This window comes from Macaca thibetana, chromosome 12 (genome assembly GCF_024542745.1).
Source record: "Macaca thibetana thibetana isolate TM-01 chromosome 12, ASM2454274v1, whole genome shotgun sequence".
Classification (NCBI taxonomy): Eukaryota; Metazoa; Chordata; class Mammalia; order Primates; family Cercopithecidae; genus Macaca; species Macaca thibetana.
In genome coordinates, this window is record NC_065589.1 from 27,730,018 (window position 1) to 27,753,248 (window position 23,231).

The following is a 23,231-nucleotide window of genomic DNA, read 5'->3' on the forward strand; positions in this document are numbered from 1 at the left end:
GAGCCTTAACTATAAGGAATCATAATACAGTTATAAGTCACCACATTATTCCAGGGATTAAGTCATACAGTGGATCAAATCATTTAAACTGCCAGATAGAATGATGCACAGCCCATCTTTCTATAATACCAGAAGCTTATAATGCATTATATCTCTGCCAATCGATGCTTATCATGGAATTCTATTGTGTAAATGTTCCTTAAATTGAACAAAACAATCCTTAGGCACCTCTGTGAAATAACAAATGTAAAGTACTTTAAAATGTTAAATGTTTAATGTAAACATTATGTATTAATGAACCAAAATGAAATATTGACTATGAAAGATACCAAGTTTTCTTCTACATGCATTTACTAAATATGCTATCTTCTTCAAAAATAGGAGCAGTGACCATGTATCCTTTGTTTCCCCAAATTAACACTCATTTCTTTATTTTTTAAAAAATTATTTAACTACTATTTTGACACATATTTTATACATATTTATGGAGTATAGTGTTATATTTTGATTCCTGTATACAATATGTAATGATCAAATCAGAGTAATTGGCTTATCTATCACCTCAAATATGTATCATTTCCTTGTGCTGGGAACATTCAAAATCCTTTCTTTTAACTATTTGAAAATATACAATAAATTATTGTTAACTATAGTAACCCTACAGTGCTATAGACCACTAGAACTTATTCCTGTTGTCTAGCTGTAATTTTATATTCATTAACCAATCTCTCTCTATCCTCCTCTCCCTGCTATGCCTCCAGCCTCTAGTAACCATTATTCTCCTCTCTACTTCTATGAACTCAACTGTATTAGCTTCCACATAACCCATTCCTTTCTTTAGATTTAACACCATGCTGTAAATACAAGCCTCTAGTTATGTACATATGTACATATTTTTTGTTACAAGTATATTTTTTAAATTTTTACCTAATCTTGACCTATAATGTGTCAAAATCTGTTATTGTGTGTTTAGATGATCTACTGCTACATATTCTAATTTTATGTCTGAATGATTTTTCATAACATCATTTACTTTGAAAAACAATGTATATCTTTCTACTTGGCAATTTCTACAAATCTTGTTTTTATTTCCTAAGAGTGTTAAATTTCAATTAATAACAGAAAACTAAAAATATACCTCAAACAAATTTACTGAAATATCAAATTATGTTCTTTCTGCTTCACATAGCATATTATCACTCATAGCCACAATTCTGCTATCAGGACCAAGGTGGTAATCTTGTTGATGTGGCTTATATATGTGGCAAGGTAGAATTAAATATAAGAACTCTACTTTGCCAGTAATGGAAGTGGAATTTTTTTCCAAAGAAACATAAGAGACGGATGTAAAGTAACAGGGTGTCAACTTAACTGAGACACTTTTTAAAACAGATTGACAATTTTAAATGATTAATTTTGAGCTTTTTGACAGCAGCAGAAAGAAGCCTATTAAGTATAAAACGAGTTAGTCACAGGACCTCGAAAAGTGTTTCTGTTCTAGGGAAGTGAAATGCAGTAATTCATGAAAAGAACTTCATCAAAAATTAATTTGATAAATTTTTCTTGTAACTTTCTATTAAGGATGAGCCAAGCTCTGGGATGGATCCGAAGTCGAAACGGCACCTCTGGAAGATCATTTCAGAAGAAGTACAGAACAAATGTTCCGTCATCCTCACATCTCACAGGTAAACTGAGTGAAATCTTTAAAGTGAATCCACACAATCTTAGGATGACAGATGGGCAAAGGTAATCCTGTATAACATATATATATATATTTATATATATATTTTATATATAATTATATATGTGTTATATATAACATATATGTATAATATATGTACATCTGTTATATATACATATATGTATATATGTGTTATACAGGATTACCTATATATATGTTATATATATATACACACACACACACACATACACACACACACACACACACATATATAGACGACAAATGCCCACAGTTGAATCAAACTATATTATGTTTATAGTAGTAGGAGCAAGTCAGGCAGGTTTCATGGTGAGAATATAGTTCCTGTGGTGGGACAGAGTCTAAGGTCTAAGCAATCTTTTCAACATCGAATTTCTCATAACTTATGGCCCTCTTAACTCATCTGTGGCTCTCTATTGCCTGTCAAATAAAGTTCAGAATCCTTAGGCTCAACATGCAAGACTCTCCATTCTATGGCCTTATCTAAATGCTCAGTCTTTTTACCCTGCAACACTGTCTTCTATTAGTCAATCTGAATGACTCCTGGTTCTACATTCTTCCCATCTCCATACCCTTTCCCATCTCCAAGCCCCTTCTTTGGCTGTGCTTTCAACTTGAATTTTTTTTTTTTTTTTTTTTTTTTTTTTTTTTTTTTGAGAGGGTCTCACTCTGTCACCCAGGCTGGAGTGCAGTGGCACAACAATTGCTCACTGCAACCTCCGCCTCCCGGGTTCAAGTAATTCTCCTGCCTCAGCCTCTCAAGTAGCTGGGACTACAGGCACCCACCACCACGCCCAGCTAATTTTTGTATTTTTAGTAAAGGCAGGGTTTCAGCATGTTGGCCAGGCTGGTCTCAAACTCCTGACCTCAAATGATCCACCCACCTTGGCCTCCCAAAATGCTGGGATTACAGGCGTAAGCCACTACACCTGGCCTGAAATGGTCTTTTCACAAAATCTCTCCAAGTTCTAATCTTACCAGTCCTTCCAGAACCAGCTCACATACCTCTCCTCCACGAAGCAGACACTTCCAATCAGCGAATATAAGAGACACTAAATCATTTTATCCGTGCCTCTCTTATGAGGAGGGCCTTGTCTTACAATTTGTATTAAGTTTATGTTTGCATTATAATTGTCACATAGGAGAAAAAGTATTAGATTTGCTTATTATCAGGAGACTTGTTTATATCATAGTTTGCCCCAGCACAGTGGAGCCAATCATTTAATTTCCATTGGCAATTAAATGAGGTCGACAGGGTAATACCTAAAATCACCTCCAATTATCATAGACCATGAAATTAGAGACTGTATAATCAAGTACAGGCTAACTAGTTATAAATCCAAAAATAGGAAAGCCAACAGAATATGGGGTACGTGGCATAATGGAAAAAAGTGTTATTTTGAAAACATTTCTGAGGAAGTGTAGGTCTTGAATCAAAGCTTGAAAGAAATCGTAGGTTTGATTTGGGGGGTATTCCAGGTGAGAGAGAGAAGGTCTTGAGTTTTAGAAGAAGCAGTAATAAACCCTATCTGAAGACATTTAATTTATATTTTAAAAGGTTGGTTTTTGTTCTCCTTTAAAAGAACTAAAAACTAAAAGAGAATCAGGAAACTAGGCCAGGTACGGTGGCTCATGCCTGTAATCCCTGGACTTTGTGGGGGGCCGAGGCAGGAGGATCACTTGAGCCCAGGAGTTCAAGACCCAGCCTGAGCAACATGGCAAGACCCCCATGTCTACAAAAAAAAATTAAAATTATTAGCCAGACATGGTGGTGCATGTCTGTCGTCCCAGCTACTCAGGAAGCTGAGACAGGAGGATTACTGGAGTATAGGAGGTCAAGGCTACAGTGAGCCATGTTCAAGTCACTGCACTCTAGCCTGGGCAACAGAGTGACACCCTATCTCAAAAAAAAAAAAAAAAAAAAAAAAAAAAAAAAAAAAAAGAAAAAAACTAAAATAATATTTCCAAGTGCCATAATGAAACAATTATGCTTATGCTCATGAACTTCACCCCAAGTTTTCTGTGTCCTGAACGCTAATATGATCCTGCTTTGTCTTTTAGCATGGAAGAATGTGAAGCTCTCTGTACCAGGTTGGCCATTATGGTGAATGGAAAGTTCCAATGTATTGGATCTTTGCAGCACATAAAGAGCAGGTGAAGAACAAATGCGTTGTCTAATAGAGAGTGTTGGGTCATCAGTCTAATGGTGCTCACTCAGATTCAAGGATTATCTCAGCAGCCTGAGTAGTAAAACTAGAATGGACAATATAATCTTTGGAAGCTAGTCATTGACTCACCTTAAATTTAAATTATTTTATTGGGAATTTGATGAATTTTTCCTTAAATATTTTAGTTAACTTATAAATTTAACTCATAAATGTATTTTAGTTAATGCATAAATTTAGAAGGCCAAGACTGAAAAAAAAAAATAATAATACACAACCAAAATACTCTCAGGTGGAAGTTCTAGAGTTTACCCAATAATAAATTAGACCTTGACAAGTAAATGAAGGCATAGATTGTATCTAGCATGTTCATTTGCCATTTGCACAGTCTTTCAGTAAGCTACCTAACATTCATACCACATTCAAAACCTTTTAATCAAGAGTACATTGGAGAAATGTGCATAAATATCATACTACTATCAAATTTAATAGTTCATATACACCAGAGTGTATATGCATTTATACATATCCATGTTAATCTCCAACATTCAGAATATTTTATGCTTTTCTCTATAACAAGTTGACTTTCTTGCAAGATAGTATTAACCAAGATAAGGAAAAAAGGATGAAAGAGGCATTATGTTGCTCCTAGAGAGTCTGTTGTGACTTCTTTATAAATTCGATTCTTGGTGCAAACAGTTAGCTAGCACATTGATTTAATATTTATTTTTAAAACCCCAAACATTAATTTTTATTGATGACACCAAATCTCCAATGACCTGCTTATCAAGACCTCACTTACTTTAAATTAGAATGCATTTAACTTTACAAGTGTATTGTAAAGACCATCGCCACTATGAAACAACTGCATCAACTGACGGGCAAAATAACCAGCTAGCATCATAATGACAGGATCAAATTCACACATAACAATATTAACCTTAAATGTAAATGGGCTAAATGCCCCAATTAAAAGACTGTCAATAAAACAGACTGCCAAATTGGATAAAGAGTTAAGACCCATCAGTGTGCTATACTCAGGAGACCCATCTCATGTTCAGAGACACACATAGGCTCAAAATAAAGCGATGGAGGAATAGTTACCAAGCAAATGAAAAGCAAAAAAAAAAAAAAAAAAAAAAAAAAAAGCAGAGGTTGCAATCCTAGTCTCTGATAAAATAGACTTTAAACCAACAAAGACCAAAAGAGACAAAGAAGGTCCTTACCTAATAGTAAAGGGATCAATGCAACAAGAAGAGCTAACTATCCTAAATATATATGCACCCAATACAGGAGCACCTAGATTCATAAAGCAAGTTCTTAGAGATCTACAAAGAGACTTAGACTCCCACACAATCACAGTGGAAGATTTTAACACCCCACTGTCAATATTAGACAGATCAATGAGACAGAAAATTAACAAGGATATTCAGGACATGAAGTCAGCTCTCGACCAAGTGGACCTAATAGACATCTATAGCACTCTCCCCCCGAAATCAACAGAATATACATTCTTCTCAGCACCACATCACTATTCTAAAATGGACCACATAATTGGAAGTAAAACACTTCTCAACAAATGCATAAGAACAGAAATCATAACAAACAGCCCCTCAGACCACAATGCAATCAAATTTAAGAAACTCACTCAAAACCACACAATGACATGGAAACTGAACAACCTGCTCCTGAATGACTACTGGCTAAATAATGAAATTAAGGCAAAACTAAATAAGTTATTTGAAACCAGTGAGAACAAAGATACAACATACCAGAATCCCTGGGACACAGCTAAAGCAGTGTTTAGAGGGAAATTTATAGCACTAAATGACCACAGGAGAAAGTGGGAAAGATCTAAAATCAACACCCTAACATATCAATTAAAATAACTAGAGAAGCAAAAGAAAACAAGTTCAAAAGCTACCAGAATATAAGAAATAACTAAGATCAGTGCAGAACTGAAGGAGAGAGAGACTCGAAAAACCTTTCAAAAAATCAATGAATTGAGGAGCTGGTTTTTTGAAGATTACCAAAATGGACGGCTAGCCAGACTAATAAAGAAGAAAAGAGAAGAATCAAACAGACACAATAAAAAATGATAAAGGGGAGATCACCACTGATCCTACAGAAATACAAACTACCATCAGAGAATACTATAAACACTTCTACAAAAATAAACTAGAAAATCTAGAAAAGATGGATAAATTCCTGAACACATACACCCTCCCAAGACTAAACCAGGAAGAAGTCAAATACCTGAATAGACCAATAAAAAGTTCTGAAATTGAGGTAGTAATTAATAGCTTACCAACCAAAAAAAGCCCAGGACCAGACAGATTTCACAGCTTAATTCTACCAGAGGTACAAAGAGGAGCTGGTACCATTCCTTCTGAAACTATTCCAATCAATAGAAAAAGAGGGACTCCTCCCTAAATTGTTTTACAAGTCCAGCATCATCCTAATACCAAAACTTGGCAGAGACACAACAAAAAAAGAAAATTTCAGGCCAGTATCCCTGATGAACATCAATGGAAAAATCCTCAATAAAATACTGGCAAACCGAATCCAGCATAACATCAAAAAGCTTATCCACCATGATCAAGTGGGCTTCATCTCTGAGATGCAAGGCTGGTTCAACATATGCAAATCAATAAATGTAATCCATCACATAAACAGAACCAATGACAAAAACCACATGATTATCTCAATAGATGCAGAATAAGCCTTCAATAAAATTCAACACCCTTTCTTGCTAAAAACTCTCAATAAACCAGGTATTGATGGAATGTATCTCAAAATAATGAGAGCTATTTATAACAAACCCACAGCCAATATCATGCCAAATGGGCAAAATCTGGAAGCATTCCCTTTGAAAACCAGCACAAGACAAGGATGCCCTCTCTCACCACTCCTATTCAACATAGTATTGGAAGTTCTGGTCAGAGCAATCAGGCAAGAGAAAGAAATAAAGGGTATTCAAATAGGAAGAGAGGAAGTCAAATTGTCTCTGTTTGCAGGTGACATGATTGTATATTTAGAAAACCCCATTGTCTCAGTCCAAGATCCCCTTAAGCTGATAAGCAACTTCAGCAAAGTCTCAAGATACAAAACCAATGTGTAAAAATCACAAGCACTTCTATACACCAATAATAGACAAACAGAGAACCAAATCATGAATGAACTCCCATTCACAATTGCTATAAAGAGAATAAAATACCCAGGAATCCAACTTACAAGGGATGTGAAGGACCTCGTCAAAAGGAACTACAAACCACTGCTCAATGAAATAAGAGAGGACACAAACAAATGGAAAAACATTTTATGCTCAGGGATATGAAGAATCAATATCATGAAAATGACCATACTGCCCAAAGTAATTTATAGATTGAGTGCTATCCTCATCAAGCTACCATTGCCTTTCTTCACAGAATTAGAAAAAAACTACTTTAAATTTCATCTGGAACCAAAAAAAAAGAGCCCGTATAGCCAAGACAATCCTGAGCAAAAAGAATGAAACTGGAGGCATCACGCTACCTGACTTCAAACTATACTATAAGACTACAGTAATCAAAACAGCATGGTACTGGTACCAAAACAGATAAGAGGCCAATGGAACAGAACGGAGGCCTCAGCAATAATACCACACATCTACAACCATATGATCTTTGACAACCCTGACCAAAACAAGCAATGGGGAAAAGATTCCCTATTTAATAAACGGTGTTGGGAAAACTGGCTAGCCATATGCAGAAAACTGAAATTGGACCCCTTCCTTACACCTTATACAAAAATTAACTTGACATGGATTAAAGACTTAAACATAAGACATAAAACCATAAAAACCCTAGAAGAAAATCTAGGCAATACCATTCAGGACATAGGCAAGGGCAAAGTCTTCATGACTAAAACACCAAAAGCAATGGCAACAAAAGCCAAAATAGACAAATGGGATACAATTAAACTAAAGAACTTCTGCACAGCAAAAGAAACTATCATCAGAGTGAACAGGCAACCTATATAATGGGAGAAAATTTTTGCAATCTATCCATCTGACAAAGGGCTAATATCCAGAATCTACAAAGAACTTAAATTTACAAGAAAAAACCAAACCCCATCAAAAAGTGGGTGAAGGAGATGAACAGACACTTCTCAAAAGAAGACATTTATGTGCCAACAAACATGAAAAACAGCTCATCATCACTGGCCATTAGAGAAATGCAAATCAAAGCCACCATGATATACCATCTCATGCCAGTTAGAATGGTGATCATTAAAAAGTCAGGAAACAACAGATTCTGGAGAGGATGTGGAGAAACAGGAACACTTTTACACTGTTGGTGGGAGTATAAATTAGTTCAACCATTGTGGAAGACAGTGTGGTGATTCCTCAAAGATGTAGAACCAGAAATACCATTTGACCCAGCAATCCCATTACTGGGTATATACCCAAAGGATTATAAATCATTCTATTATAGACACAGGCACATGTGTATTTACTGCAGCACTGTTCACAATAGCAAAGACTTGGAACCAGCCCAAATACCCATCAATTATAGATTAAATAAAGAAAATGTGGCACATATACAACATGGAATACTATGGAATACTATGGTGTATATGTGCCACATAAAAAGGATGAGTTCATGTCCTTTGCAGGGATATGGATAAAGCTGGAAACCATCATTCTCAGCAAACTAACACAGGAACAGAAAACCAAATATCACATGTTCTCACTCATAAGTGGGAGCTGAACAATGAGAACACATGGACACAGGCAGGGGAACATCATACACCGGGGCCTGTTGGGGGGTGGGGGGCTAGGGGAGGGATAGCATTGGAGAAATACCTAATTGGTATTAGGAGAAATTGGTATTAGGAGAAATACTTAATTGAGTACAGCAAACCACCATGGCCGATGTATACCTATGAAACAAACCTGCACATTCTTCTTTTTTTGTGTTTATTATTATTACTATACTCTAAGAAGAAAAAAAGGAAAGTATTTAACTGCAGAAATTGACATCCATTGCAAATTCATGAATGTCATAGAAAGCCAAGATTTTATGTTTTCTTTTCAACTCAATTTTTGTCCAAAGACTGTGATTTTATATAGAGGTAGAAATAAATAAAAAATCATAGCAGTGCACTATTTCCAGTTTGCAACATGTCCTGAACTTTTATGGCAAAATGACAGTCTTTATATAAAGAAAAGGGGCTATAATGGTTGGCTTGGGTCCTGTTTCATTATCTAGAATTCCAGAGGAGCTATTTCAGCAAAATGTAACTCATACCATATTTTGCACTTTTTCTTTCTAGGTTTGGACGAGGATTTACTGTCAAAGTTCACTTGAAGAATAACAAAGTGACCATGGAGAGCCTCACGAAGTTCATGCAGCTGCACTTTCCAAAAACATACTTAAAAGTAAGTGATTGATGGCTGGGTGCAGTGGCTCATGCCTGTAATCCCAGCACTTTGGGAGGCCGAGGCGGGTGATCACTTGAGGTCAGGAGGTCAAGACCAGCCTGGCCAACAAGGTGAAACCCCGTCTCTACAAACAATATAAAAATTAGCTGGGTGTGGTGGCACACACCTGTAATCCCAGCTGCTCGGGAGGCTGAGGCAGCAGACTTGCTTGAAACTGGGAGGCGGAGGTTGCAGTGAGTCAAGATCATGCCACTGCACTCCAGCCTGGGCGACAGAGCGAGACTCTATCTAAAAACAGAAAACAAAAACCCACCATATAAGTGATTATCTTGCCTGATGATCTTGACTAGTTTTGATGGTAATGTCATAGCAATATTTGTGATTTCCAAGTTGACTACAGCTTTATTATTAATCTTAATATATAGATTAGTTCAAGATGCGTAAAATATGCCAAAGCATACTGAGTATGAACAAATAGCATCTTCAATTAATTATATATTTTTGTATTTATTTAAAGTTAACACAGTCCTTTCACATACATGTACTTTTGTTTCTTCCTCACAAAGGATTTATGATCATATTGTATTCATTTTCAAGTTGTATACCTTGCTAATCTACTCATTATATATATTACGGAACTGAGCGATGACAGGTATTATATGACCAAGGTCATTTCTTCTTAGGAAAAAAACCCAAAAAGCTACAGAGTTCCAGAATGATAATCTGGTTTGTCCCCCTCATTTGAAAGATAAGCCCACAAAAGTTGGAGCAGGACTGAGTAGAAATCAAGTCCTCAAGTTCTACACTAGATGAAATATTGTACAGTTGATGTCATCTCACATATGCATAGGCATGGGATGGACACACATAGATATATGCATATTACCTAACATAGCCCATACTTAATTAAAATAAATGTACTTGACAGGAAAAGTTATTATTACATCTTTGATATACAGGCAATTTGTAGAAGATGATGATTTCAAATGATTGTTTTTGAAAGGAAATCAGATGTGAAAGGTAATCGGATGTGGAATGATAAAAAGAAATTGGAAAGACTAGGGCTGAGGCCCAACTGTGCCCATGTGAGCAAGACATTAATCTCAGGGCCTCTTTTTTCTCATTTGTAAATAGGAATACAGGAGTGTCCCACTATTCACAGGTGATACATTTCAAGACTTCCAGTGGAAGACTAAAACTATAGATAGTACCAAATCTGGTATACACTATGCTTTTTCTTATATAGAAACAGGCAGGTAGCTTACACAACACAGATATGCTGGACAAAGGAATGACTCACATGCCAGATGGGGTGGTGCAAAATTAGATCACACTACTCAGAAAGGCATGCAATTTAAAACTTATAAATTGTTTATTTTTATATTTTTCCATTTCATAGTTTTAGGACTTGGTTGATCACAGGTAACAAACCATAGAAATCAAAACCACAAATAAGGGAGTACTACTATAATAACATCTACTTCACAAAACTGATGTGAGAATTAAATGATAAAGTGTCCATAAATTATAAGACACGATGTTAATTTGAAGTGATTTTAGAGAAAATAAACTGCATTTAAAAAACAATTATTTTATCTTCATAAAATACCTTTGCCTCAGCCTCCCCAAGTTTGGCTAACATCTCTAGGAAATAATAGCTTTCCTAATTCTTAAAAAAAAAAAAAAATTAAGACACAGGGTCTTGCTATGTTGTCCAGGCTTGCTATGTTGTCCAGTGGCGTGATCATAGCTCACGGCGGCCTTGAACTCCTGGGCTCAAGGACTCCTTCTGCCTCTGCCTCTCAAGTAGCTAAGCATATAGGCATGTGCCACTATGCCCCGCTAAGTTTTGTATTTTTTGTAGAGACAGAATCTCACGATGTTGCCCAGGCTGGTCTTGAACTCCTGGCCTCAAGCAATCTCTCTGCCTTGGTCTCCCAAAGCACTGGGATTACAGCTGTGAGCCACCACACTGGGCCTAGCTTTCAGGATTCTTATCAAAGCTCATTTTCTATCATCTAAATTTAAATCAAATTTAAAAGTAAAAGGACATCTTTCTTGCACAAATTGTGTCGGTAGTAATGCTTTCTCTTTTAGTGGATTTCTGGGTTGAAATCTGTGTTGTTTCACTGAGTGATGAAATTACATTCTCCCCCGTCTGTTCCTCACGGGACCAGGGCTATACAAGGCAAATGCAGTGATAAATAAAAAGTCTGATTTCTCCCTAGCAGACCATTCTCTACAAATCTGTGGTGGTTTCTAGATGTCTAGAAGGAAAATAGCCAAAACAACAATCTGAGGGCAAAAGTAGGCAAGATGGCCCGATTGTAGGAACAGATATAATGCAACTACATGTCGATGGGAGACGCTAAGCAATGCACAAAGCGGGAGGAGAAGGGTCTGAAATACACGGTCATGATCTGATTCATTGAGGTCACAGGGGTAGATTCTGGAATAAGAAAATATCCTGATGAAACAAGTATCAGCAAAGATTGTCCCAGCTGCTTTGTGCAAGAAAGTAAGTGTACAGTGTTTCTGGGGTTCTGAAGAGGTTGTTGCAGTAACTAAGATGTGGAGTAATAAGCATCAAGTTAAGCCTATTGGTGGTGCAAATAGAGAGGAAAGGTTAAGTTTGAGAGGTATTTTAAAGGAAAGAATAAATAAGACCTGGTAACTGATTAAATATCCAGAAATGCAAATTGTTAAAGATACTCCAAGGCAACAAGAATGGATTAAACTAAGTAGATGGTGATACTGGTGACCAAAATAAAGAAACTGAAAAGAAGTTTAGGGTGATTTGGGAAAAGGATGAACTGTCATTTGAAGGAGGTTCAATGCTTTTGAAGTCTACTGTCTTTAGCCAGTATCAATGGAACCGCTAATTTTTTTAGCGTTTTAGAACAATTCTAACACAAAAATGAAATTTCTTAAGATTGAGCACAGAGAAAGCTTATGTGAGCTGAGCATAATGTGACATGTGAAATACCATTCCACAGATTCTTTTCCAGGCAAGATTATAATGACTGTATAACTTCACATGAATATAGAATGCTTTGGAGTTTTCATGAACTTTTACCTTTGTTTTCTCTTTGACATTCACAAAACTTTCATCTCATCTTTGCAAGCTGTTAGTTTCAAAATATACTCGTTATTTATACTGTAGCATCATTTTCAGTGGAATGAACTTCAGCATTTTCCTGAACTCTTGGTAAAGTTATGTCTAGTCATGTCAATATTGCCAGACATTGCAAAATAATTTTTTTTCCTTTGGTTCCCACAGGATCAGCACCTCAGCATGCTAGAGTATCATGTACCAGTCACAGCAGGAGGAGTCGCAAACATTTTTGATCTGCTGGAAACCAACAAGACTGCTTTAAATATTACAAATTTCTTAGTGAGTCAGACCACTCTGGAAGAGGTAAGATATATACCATGATCCATGTGTGCAATGTCACATATTAATATTATTATGCATTCTGGTTCTTTTTAATGACATTCAATTTGTTTTTAATTGAATTAATATCTAATCTTGCACCTGAAAAACTTAGCAAAGAGCCTAATCAATTTCTAACTTAACTTGGGGATCTTCTAAAAAAGATGTGAAAGACATTAACTTTTCCATTTGATAAGACATCTGTATCCATAAAGTTATATGTATCCATAAAGAAAAAATACCCACTATTTTCACATACATAACAAACAGCTGCTGACACTTTCCTTCCTTCTTCCATGGTAGGTTTCTTCAAGAACATTTCTATTGATTGACTTCCTGGATTAGGGTTGGATAGGGTAATTAGAATTTGGTGCCAGACCTTTAGATCTGTTAAATTCAGGCAATTAAAGTGGTAAATGCAGAATCCTTTCCATTCACTTACATCATCTGTCTTAATTACATTTGCATTCAGTAACTAGAGACTTATTAGGTCATCCTTTATCACTTCTGTACTGTCTTAATTTTACACAGCTCAACCAACATGACATATAGAAAGTTTGATTATATCTGTCATTGGAGTAGGTCTGAAAGTAAGGCCTTTAAAGGTCAGTATATGGTGCTGGATTTGATGGACAACTTTTCTTGTGGGGCTTTAGGCATTTTAACGGGGGCTTTAGACAATCATGACTTTGCCAAAAATGAAGACTTAGTCTTTGACTTATAACCAACTACAAGCACCATGGCAAAAAACAGACTCTCGATAGTTTTTGGGTGAAACTATGACTAATAGATTTAACGACTTTAAACAAAGATCTGCCTGTTAAGTAATTGGCTTACTGAACACAGTGTTAACATGGGCTTTCTATACAAATTTTATCTTAATGCATTAACTCTTGAAACTAGTGAAATTTCTCTCAACATTTCTACACAATCATTCAATAAGGGCATAGGGCTGGGCTCCTTGTTTATACCTGATAGAGATATTGATGTAGGTCATATGAATGCAGAAATGTGGCTACAGATAGTCAACTATGGCTTAAGATTGACATGATTATAAATAAAATCACAGTCATAAATATGGTCATAGATATAGGTGCTATTTTCAAGCCCCAGTTAAATTTGATTATCTGAAAGGACTCCTGGTGCAAGCGTGTATATACGTGTAGCAGGCCCCTATAAAATCTAGTTTTGTAAAACTAGGATTTGGATTTTATAGGGGCCTGCCCACACGTATATACACGCTTGCACTAGGAGCAAGGAAGGGGAGAGAGAGAGAGAGAGAGAGAGAGAGAGAGAGAGAGAGAGAGAGAGAGAGAGAGAGAGAGAGAGAGAGAGAGAGAGAGAGAGAGAGAGTGAGAGTGAGAGTGAGAGTGAGAGTGAGAGTGAGAGTGAGAGTGAGAGTGAGAGTGAGAGTGAGAGTGAGAGTGAGAGTGAGAGTGAGAGTGAGAGTGAGAGTGAGAGTGAGAGTGAGAGTGAGAATGAATTAACTTTCTTCCTTTGGCTTACCAGGCACTAATGGCTTTATTTTCCCTGAAAAATCAGGTTTTCATCAACTTTGCCAAAGACCAGAAGTCCTATGAAACCGCTGATACCAGCAGCCAAGGTTCCACTATAAGTGTTGACTCACAAGATGACCAGATGGAGTCTTAACACTTCCAGCAAACTCAATCTCAGCATAGGACCAATGGCTTCATTTTGAAGAAAAGCCGCAGAAGATACACTTCCACAAGATATCTGCATTTTAAAGTATTATACTGTACGGAAAGTTACAACTGTGTTAGACTAACAAGTAAATATAAAAGGAAATTTTTCCTTCTAAGGTCAGTGAGTATTGTTGCTACTGAAATGAATTCCTGTATACTCAACACTGTGAGCATGCTAATGTATATGTTGATGATTCTTATGCAAAGGTGAAGCCACCTCAAGATGAGTATCTTAATTTATTACTTTCAATAAAAAGGCAGCTTAAAAGGCATGGATATTGGTAGTTGAAAAACAAGAGTGGAGAAGAAAAGTCAGATGGTTTGTGGCAGGTGCCACCGGGCAAGTAAACAACATAATTTATTTCCAGAAAACAACAGAATGAACATCATCATGAATACATGAATCTGCTGTGATGTGTAAACTGCTAAGGGCCAAATGAACATTTGCAGAGCAGTGGGCACAATGTTTACAATGTATGTGTATGTCACTTTCGGTACCTGTGAATGCATGGGGACGTGCTGAACCCGAAAAAGTGCCTTTCCATAAGGATGCGATAGAGAGGGCAATTTACCCTGGTGGTAAACGGAACCTAGATTCACTCCTGCCATGCCTTGCCAGTAGTAAGCTGCAGGGTGGAACAAGAAGTCACTTGCTCTGGGAGGAAGGAAGGGGGGAATGGCTGTGTCAGCTGGGTAGATACAAACCCTGAAAAGAGAATCCATGCGCTGCTGGCAGGCAACATTTTTTAAAGCTCTTTCAGAAACCCTCATATTTGGGGTTTCTCTTCAGGAAACATTCCTGTGGAGGGAAAATGAATATGAAGATAATTTCCAGCTAATTATCTGGGTGATCTAGAATCGTGTATATGGCTATAGGATAGACTTCTTAATAATGGCAAGTGACATGGCCCTGGGGAAAGGTGCTTTAGGTACTGTGTGTGTGTGTGTGTGTGTGTATGTGTGGGTGTGTATCTATACAAGTTTGTCAGCTTTGGCATGACTGTGTTTCAAAAACCAATAAACTCAAAGTTTAGAAAAACTCATTCATGCTCTCATTTCATGTGTTAGGGAAGAGACAGGAACCTAAAAATGGGAGTCATGTGACCTGCAAAGTTTCACTTGATCTGGCCCCTGTTGACCTCTCCACCCTCATCCCCATCTTTCTCTTTGGCCCTTTGGGATCTAGCCATGCTGGCCCCTTCCCACTCTTTCCAGTGCTCCACAGTCTTCCCCATGTCCAGACCTTTGCACATGCTGTTCTCCTGCTGGGAGTGCTTCCCCCCCCCCCCCCCCCCCCCCACTTTTTACCTGGCTAACAGGCTTCAGAAATGTCATACTTTCTCAGAGAAGTCAGACTGCCCGGCTTTCTCATTTTAAATCTGGTCCGCTGTTCTAATACTATATACTTTGTTGTTCTTCCCAACCTCCTACTTTTCTGTCAGAGCATGCATCATCATTTGTAATATATCCAGACTAACTATATATATATATGTATGTACATTAACAGATGGTAACACAGTTTCTTTCAGGATGCAAAATGTCTTTGCTGAATATAATATATAGACACGCCTTTTGGAGTAGAAGGTATAACTCTGAGAGCGTGGGTGTCTCCAGGGTCCCAAGTGACAAAATAGATAGCCGAGTTCCATGAAAGAATAAAAGGAATTTGTTTGCTGTTCATTGTCTTTGCTGTGGTTGGCTGGTTGTCTGCTTGTTTCTGAGCAATTGGTGGAAAGGAAGCAAAAGAAAAGAGAGAAGGGACATGGAGAAAGGTGGAACCAGTGAGATGGCAGAAGGCTAAGTACTGAAACAGATGGAAGCCCAGTGAGAAACAGAAGTGGTTGAACAGACATTTAAAACTATGAGTATTCAAATACTTTTTGCATATTCACTCACTGTGTAGCCATGCTGTGGACGGTCCCTGACCACTGAATCTTCATTGAAGTCAGACACACTTACAAATGCTCTATGTGACTGAGTGTCGTGTGGAGACTGGAATGAAGATATGTTAATTCCTTTTTTGAAAGAGGCGCAGTACAGTGACAGCTTCATACCAGAAGCTGTCAGACCATGAGACAGGGAGATGCCAGGACATGTGTGGAGCAGAGCTTCCGACTCCAGCCAATCTTATCTACCTCTCAGTGGGGCAGGGAAGCCCCAGCTGGGCTCTGGACCATGATAGTAGCACCATTATTTGAGTGATTAGTATTTTTCTCCCTCACTAGGCTTGAAACTCCATGAGGACAAAGATCTGTTTTGATTTTCCTGGCTCTCCAACTGGTACCTATATACACAATAAATATTCATGGCACTCAATAAATATTTGTTGGTTAAATGAATAAATAAATGAAGGAGAAACAAAAGAGAGGCTGGCATGGTTGATATGAAAACCAAGCAACCTGATTCTGTTTAAATTTCTGAAATATGGTGAGGTTTCCCGTGAGGTAGTTTATTCTAGGAGAAGAAAAGAGGATGAAAGATGATACATGGTCCCATAGTACAGATATTACAGTGAATCTGCAATGGAAGGATTTAGAATGCTACGTTTTGTTTTTGTACATTTTTGCACGTTTTTTCTTCCTTTTTTTTTTTTTTTTTCTGTTAGGATGTACTATTTAAGAGTGTCATGGCACATTTTTATATGTAATTAAGGAACATATATGAACATATATTTGAACCCATATCCCTTTGGGCTTCTCTGCAGTAGAGGAAATGTTTAGAGAATTCGCAGTTCCCAGAACACTACTTCCACTCTGGATAATACCTACAGAATGTGCTTGCTTTTTTTTTTTTTTTTTTTTAAGACAAGGTCTTGCTCTGTTACCCAGGCTGGAGTGCAATGGAGAGATCCCAGCTCACTGCAGCCTCGATCTCCCAGGCTCAAGTGATCCTCCCACCTCATCCTCCTGAGTAGCTGGGACTACAGGTGTGCACCTCCAGGGCTGGCTAATTATTTTTTATTTTTAGTAGAGATGAGGTCTTGCTATGTTGCCCAGGCTGGTCTTGAACTCCTGAGTTCAAGCAGTCCTCCATCCGTGGTCTCCCAAAGTGCTAGGGTTACAGGTAGTAGCCACCATGCCTGGCCCAGAATCTACTTTTTTAATGTGAGTTACCTGAGTTACCTCTGAGGATAGTGGCAATTTTCACTTCATGCATAAAACCGAATTTTCATAATATTTATACAGTGGGTACAAAAATCACAAGAATGGAAATATGATCAACCAGGTAAAGTGGCTCATACCTGTAATCCCAACACTTTGAAAGGCTGAGGTGGGCGGATCGCTTTAGTCCACGAGTTTCACACCAGCCTGGGCAACATGGCAAAACCCTGACTCTTAAAAAACAAAAATACAAAAAATTAGCTGGGATTGTGGTACACGTCTGTAGTCCTAGCTTCTCAAGAGGTTGCAATGGGAAGATCACCTGAGCCCAGGACGTTGAGACTGCAGTGAGCCTTGATCACGCCATTGCACTCCAGCCTGGATGACATAGTGAGACCCTGTCTCAAAAGACAGAAAAATGATCCGTACAGCCTTCTGCAACAGTATGCTCTCTTCCTTACTGGTCGACTTCTAGACAAACAGCAAATGCTGACCTAGTTAAAGATGGGAAGGAGGAACTAGGCTTCCATTCTCTTACCCTCACCTGACCCCAGAAGTCTGCTTGTTTCCCTAACCTAAGCTTCTCAACATAAGAAGACAACAAGCTACAAGGAAATGAATACTATTTCCTTTGGTGTAATTTGCTTCAAAGTTAATCTTATCACTCCCTTGCTTATAAATCCAGATTGGTTTTTCATAATCTGCAGGATAAAATACAAACTCCTTAACTGATCTTCAAAGTATTTAGTAATCTGGCTCCAACACTTCAATCTCTCTTCCCCATGTAGTTCATGCCCTTACTGTAATAAATTTCTCGCTATTTCCTATTTACTTCAGAGCCTTTCTCAGTTCTGTGCAACTTTGCTCACACTGCTCTTTTCTCTTGGAAGACCTCCTCTCCTTCCCTACTCAGCTTTTATCCAGAATCTGTTCATCTTCATTACCCTTCTCTTAGGCCTCCTCTTTAAGGAAGACTTCCAAGAGAGCCTCAGGCAGAGTTAATTGTTCCATCCTTTGTTACAAAAGCATTTTTGTGCATGACTCTGCAGAAGTATTTTCATCTGACATTATAAATCATCTCTGTACATATCTCTTTCTTCCCTGATTCTAAGTTCCTTAAGCGCAGTGACCTATTTTTCTTCATCATTGTACCTCCCATATCCAGCAAAATATCAACATATTGTTGCTGTTCAATAAATTTTTGAAGAACCAAAGAGATCTATTTCAACTTAGAAATGCTTTTAGGATTTTTGCTTTAACTTTTTTGTAATCATGCCTGTTTTAGTTTTAAAGTTTAAAGTTAATTGCTGGGGGAAAATGTGCAGATGACCAACATTTTAAGTTAAAATGTTGATTCTGCATAAAGTGCATTTCACTAAAATGCCAAGCATTGGACATACAATTATTTTAGTGATACTATTGTCTAATATGGCATTTGCTCGAGGATTTTTTTTTTTTTTTTTGAGACAGAGTTTCCCTATGATGCCCAGGCTGGAGTGCAATGGCATGATCTCGGCTCGCTGCAACCTCCGCCTCCTGGGTTCAAGTGATTCTCCTGTCTCAGCCTCCTGAGTAGCTGGAACTCCAGGTGTGAGCCACCACACCTGGCTAATTTTTGTATTTTTAGTAGAGACGGGGTTTCACCATATTGGCCAGGCTGGTCTCAAACTCCTGACCTCATGATCTGCCTGCCTTGACCTCCAAAAGTGCTGAGATTACAGGCATGAGCCACTGTACCTGGCCTGCCCAAGGATATTGAAAATAAAGATGCTATTTAAATCAAATACTTTCACTAAGATAGAGTTATACTTACTCACTCTCATTGCATGAGTGGAAAAACTAGCTACGAAAGCTGTAGTTAGGTTGTAGTTAGGTTGGCTGCATGTGGTGTCTCACACCTGTAATCCCAGCACTTTGGGAGGCCGAGGCAGGAGAAGCCCTTGAGGCCAGGAGTTCAAGACCAGCCTGAGTACATAGCAAGACCCTGTCACTACATAAAATTTTAAAATTAGCTGGGGACAGTGGTGTGCATCTGTAATCCTGGCTTCTTTGGAGGCTGAGGTGGGAGGACTGGTTGAGCTCATAAGGTTGAGGCTGCAGTATACCATGATTGCACCAGTGCACTCCAGCCTGCACAACAGAGTGAGTCCTGTCTGGAAGGAAGGAAGGAAGGAGGGAGGGAGGGAGGGAGGGAGGGAGGAGGAAGGAAGGAAGGAAGGAAGGAAGGAAGGAAGGAAGGAAGGAAGGAATTGTAATTAAAATAGCAGGACCTACCACTTATTCATAATTTTTTATCTGTGAGGTACAGGTCAAGTTTGCCACATTTCTTATTCTCACACCAAACTTTCAGTTGGTTACTGAAGGTTGGAAAAAGGCAACTATCTGGCCCAGAATCATACAGCCAAAGAATGAATTTGATGCCACAGACTGTATTCTGACATAGACCCCTCCCTCACAAAAAGACTTGACTGTGTCAACTTACATACTTAAAATCCATTCATAATTTATGATGAGCTGTATTTATGTCTGTGCTGACTTGGCAAGAGAATCACTGGTCCTGTGGGCCCTGAAAACTGCTCCCTTGTCTACTGCACCTATCTCCAGTACTGTTTCTAGCACGAACGAGAAGACTCTGTTCCTGACTATCCTCTTCCCTAAGAAATCCTTAGGAATGATCCTGTTCTTTCACCTTCCGACCTCCTGCCCCTCACCCCAACCACTGAACTAGCTCACAGATAAAACCAACAATGTCATTAAGTATGCAACGATTTACTATTGATTTCCATTTATTTTAACTCAAAAGAGTTGTGGTTTGTACTTACTGAGATTTTGTTGTTCTCAATATAGCTGATAATTTTGTTATTCTGTTTATTTGATTTCTTTCCTCAGTTTATATCTATTTTCATTTTTATGCTTTATTATTGCATTCAAATGGGAGCTATAATTCCCAGTGTAAGGAAGCCCACACTGTGAAATGGTCTATACCCTAAACAGGTTATGGCCAAGATGGCTCTTCCAACACCTCAAAACAGATTTTTAGTTCTTATTTCATGGGATCCATTGAAAGTTTCTAGTGGAAGAGGAAAAGCCCGCACTTAAAGTTAATGCTCTTAGGAACTCAATAGAATTGCCATCCAAATTCTTCTCAAAGACAAAAGTTTCACTAATCAGCCCAAAAGAAATATTTAGTATTACCAGAGAAGTTTTAGTTTCTTTTATTTAAAGCAGTTCAGTCATTAAATGAAGCTATTAATTAAATATTTTGAGCTAAAAAATTGTAGGCAAGATGCTCCAACCAATGCATATATCATTTAAGAATGAAATAAATGTAAAGTTCCACCAAAGGCAAACCAGATAAAACTCCAGAAAAATCCTTAAACTTTCTGTCATATTCTTTGGTGAAATGCATAAGCACACATTAACTAAGCTAGGAAATTTTCTTTTTATACTAATCTGTTTTAAAAATGTAAGATACATTTAAAAAAGGAAAACTACAGGTCAATACCCCTAATTAAAAATGATGCAAAAATCCTCAACAAAATACTGGCAAACTGCTCAAAGAAAAACTTCAGCCAAATTAAATATAAAGGAGTTTAAGCAACATGGTTGGAAAAAATTTATAGACAAAAAAAGTAGTGACACACAGAAATTGGAAGTGAGGTACAGAAACAGCTGGATTGGTTACAGCTCCATGTTTGCCTTATTTGAACACAGTCTGAACACTCAGCAGTGTATGAGTGGTTGAAGTACAGCTGCTGGGATTGGCCAAGACTCATTATAGGAGTATACTGCTATTTAGGTTTTCAATCCTGTCTACCTATTAAGTTAGGTTGCAGTTTATCCACAAGGACTGTATGGAAATACGGAGTCCTTCTCAGGACATATTTAGTTTGCATTAACAAAACCAAATTAAACAACACATTTAAAAGATCATTCATCATAACCAAGTGGGATTTATCTCAGGGATGCAAGGATGGTTTAACATATGCAAATCAATCAATATCATGCATCATATCAACAGAATGAAGGACAAAAACCATATGATCATTTCTACTGATGCTGAAAAGCATCTGATAAACTTCAACATCCCTTCATGATAAAAAAAAAAAAAACCCCAAAAACTGGGTATAGAAGGAATACACCGCAACACAATAAAAGCCATATAGGACAGACCCACAGCTAGTATCATACTGAACAGGGAAAAACTGAAAACCTTTCCTCTAAGCTCTGGAACAAACAAGGATTCCCACTGTCACCACTGTTATTCAACATAGTACTGGAAGTCCTAGCTAGAGAGCAATCAGACAAGAGAAAGAAAGAAAAGTCATCCAAGTCAGAAAGAAGTCAAATTATTCTTGTTTGCAGATGATTTATCTTATATTTGGAAAAAACTAAAGATGCCACACACACACACACACACAAACTGTTAGAACTGATAAACAATCCAGTAAAGTAGCAGGATACACAATCAACATACAAAAGTCAGTAGCATTTCCATATGCCAATAGCAAACAATAGGAAAAGGAAATCCAGAAAACAATTCAATTTACAATAGCTACAAGTAAAATAAAATACCTAGGAATTAACTTTAACCAAAGAAGTGAAAGATCTCTACACTGAAAACTATAAAACACTGATGAAGAAAATTGAAGAGGGCACAAAAAATTGGAAAGATATTCCGTATTTGTGGATTGGAAGAATCAATATTGTTAAAATGTTCATACTATCCAAAGCTATCTACAGATTCAATGCAATCCCTATCAAAATATCAATGACATCCTTCACAGAAATAGAAAAAGCAATCCTTAAATTTCTGTGGACCCACAGAAGACCCAGAATAGCCAAAGCTATTCTGAACAAAAAGAACAAAACAGAAGGAATCATATTACCGACTTCATATTATACTACAGAGCTATAGTAATCAAAACAGCATGGTACTGGCATAAAAACAGACATAGCTCAATGGAACAGAATAAAAAAGGACTCAGAAATAATTCATACATCTACAGTGAACTCACTTTCAACAAAGGTGCCATGAACATACATTGAGGAAAGAACTATCTCTTTGATAAATGGTGCTAGGAAAACTGGATATCCACATGCAGAAAATGAAACTAGACCTCTATGTCTTTACATAGGCAAAAATCAAATCAAATGGATCAAAGACTTCAATCTAAGTCCTCAAATTATGAAACTATTAAAATAACACATTGGAAAACTCTCCAGGACATTGGACTGGGCCAAGATTTCTTGTGTAATACCCCACAAGCACAGGCAACCAAAGCAAAAATGGACAAATGGAATCTCATCAAGTTAAAAAGCTTCTGCACAGTAAAGGAAACAATTAACAAAAGTGAAGAGGCAACCCACGGAATAGGAGAAAATATTTGCAAAGTACACATCTGACAAGGGATTAATAACCAGAATATATAAGGGGCTCAAACAACTCAATAAGAAAAAACCTATTAATCCAGTAAAAAAAAAGTCTATTTGAACAACTAAATGTCTGAATGTACAATTCTCAAAAGACATACAAATGGTAAACAGGTGTATGAAAAAGTGCTCAACATCATTGATCATCAGAGAAATGTTCATCAAAACTACAACGAGACACCATATCACCCCACTTAAAATGGCTTTTATTCAAAAGACAGATAATTACAAATGCTGGCAAGGATGTGGAG

The 23,231-nt window shown here is 37.5% G+C and overlaps 1 protein-coding gene and 1 long non-coding RNA gene across 2 annotated transcripts in view; one reads left to right on the forward strand and one right to left on the reverse strand.

The window, feature by feature from the left end:
- The window catches only part of ABCA12 (ATP binding cassette subfamily A member 12), a 308,829-nt gene extending 293,344 nt beyond the window's left edge, over nucleotides 1-15,485 (forward strand). Inside the window, exons 50-54 of the mRNA XM_050751315.1 lie at nucleotides 1,582-1,685; nucleotides 3,782-3,874; nucleotides 9,202-9,307; nucleotides 12,591-12,728; nucleotides 14,286-15,485. Coding sequence (XP_050607272.1) covers nucleotides 1,582-1,685; nucleotides 3,782-3,874; nucleotides 9,202-9,307; nucleotides 12,591-12,728; nucleotides 14,286-14,393 — 549 coding nt within the window. The 3' untranslated portion in view covers nucleotides 14,394-15,485. The remainder of the gene's footprint in view (nucleotides 1-1,581; nucleotides 1,686-3,781; nucleotides 3,875-9,201; nucleotides 9,308-12,590; nucleotides 12,729-14,285) is intronic.
- Nucleotides 1-23,231, reverse strand: part of LOC126932467 (uncharacterized) — a 158,505-nt gene that overhangs the window by 17,505 nt on the left and 117,769 nt on the right. The gene's annotated exons all lie outside the window — the stretch shown is intronic.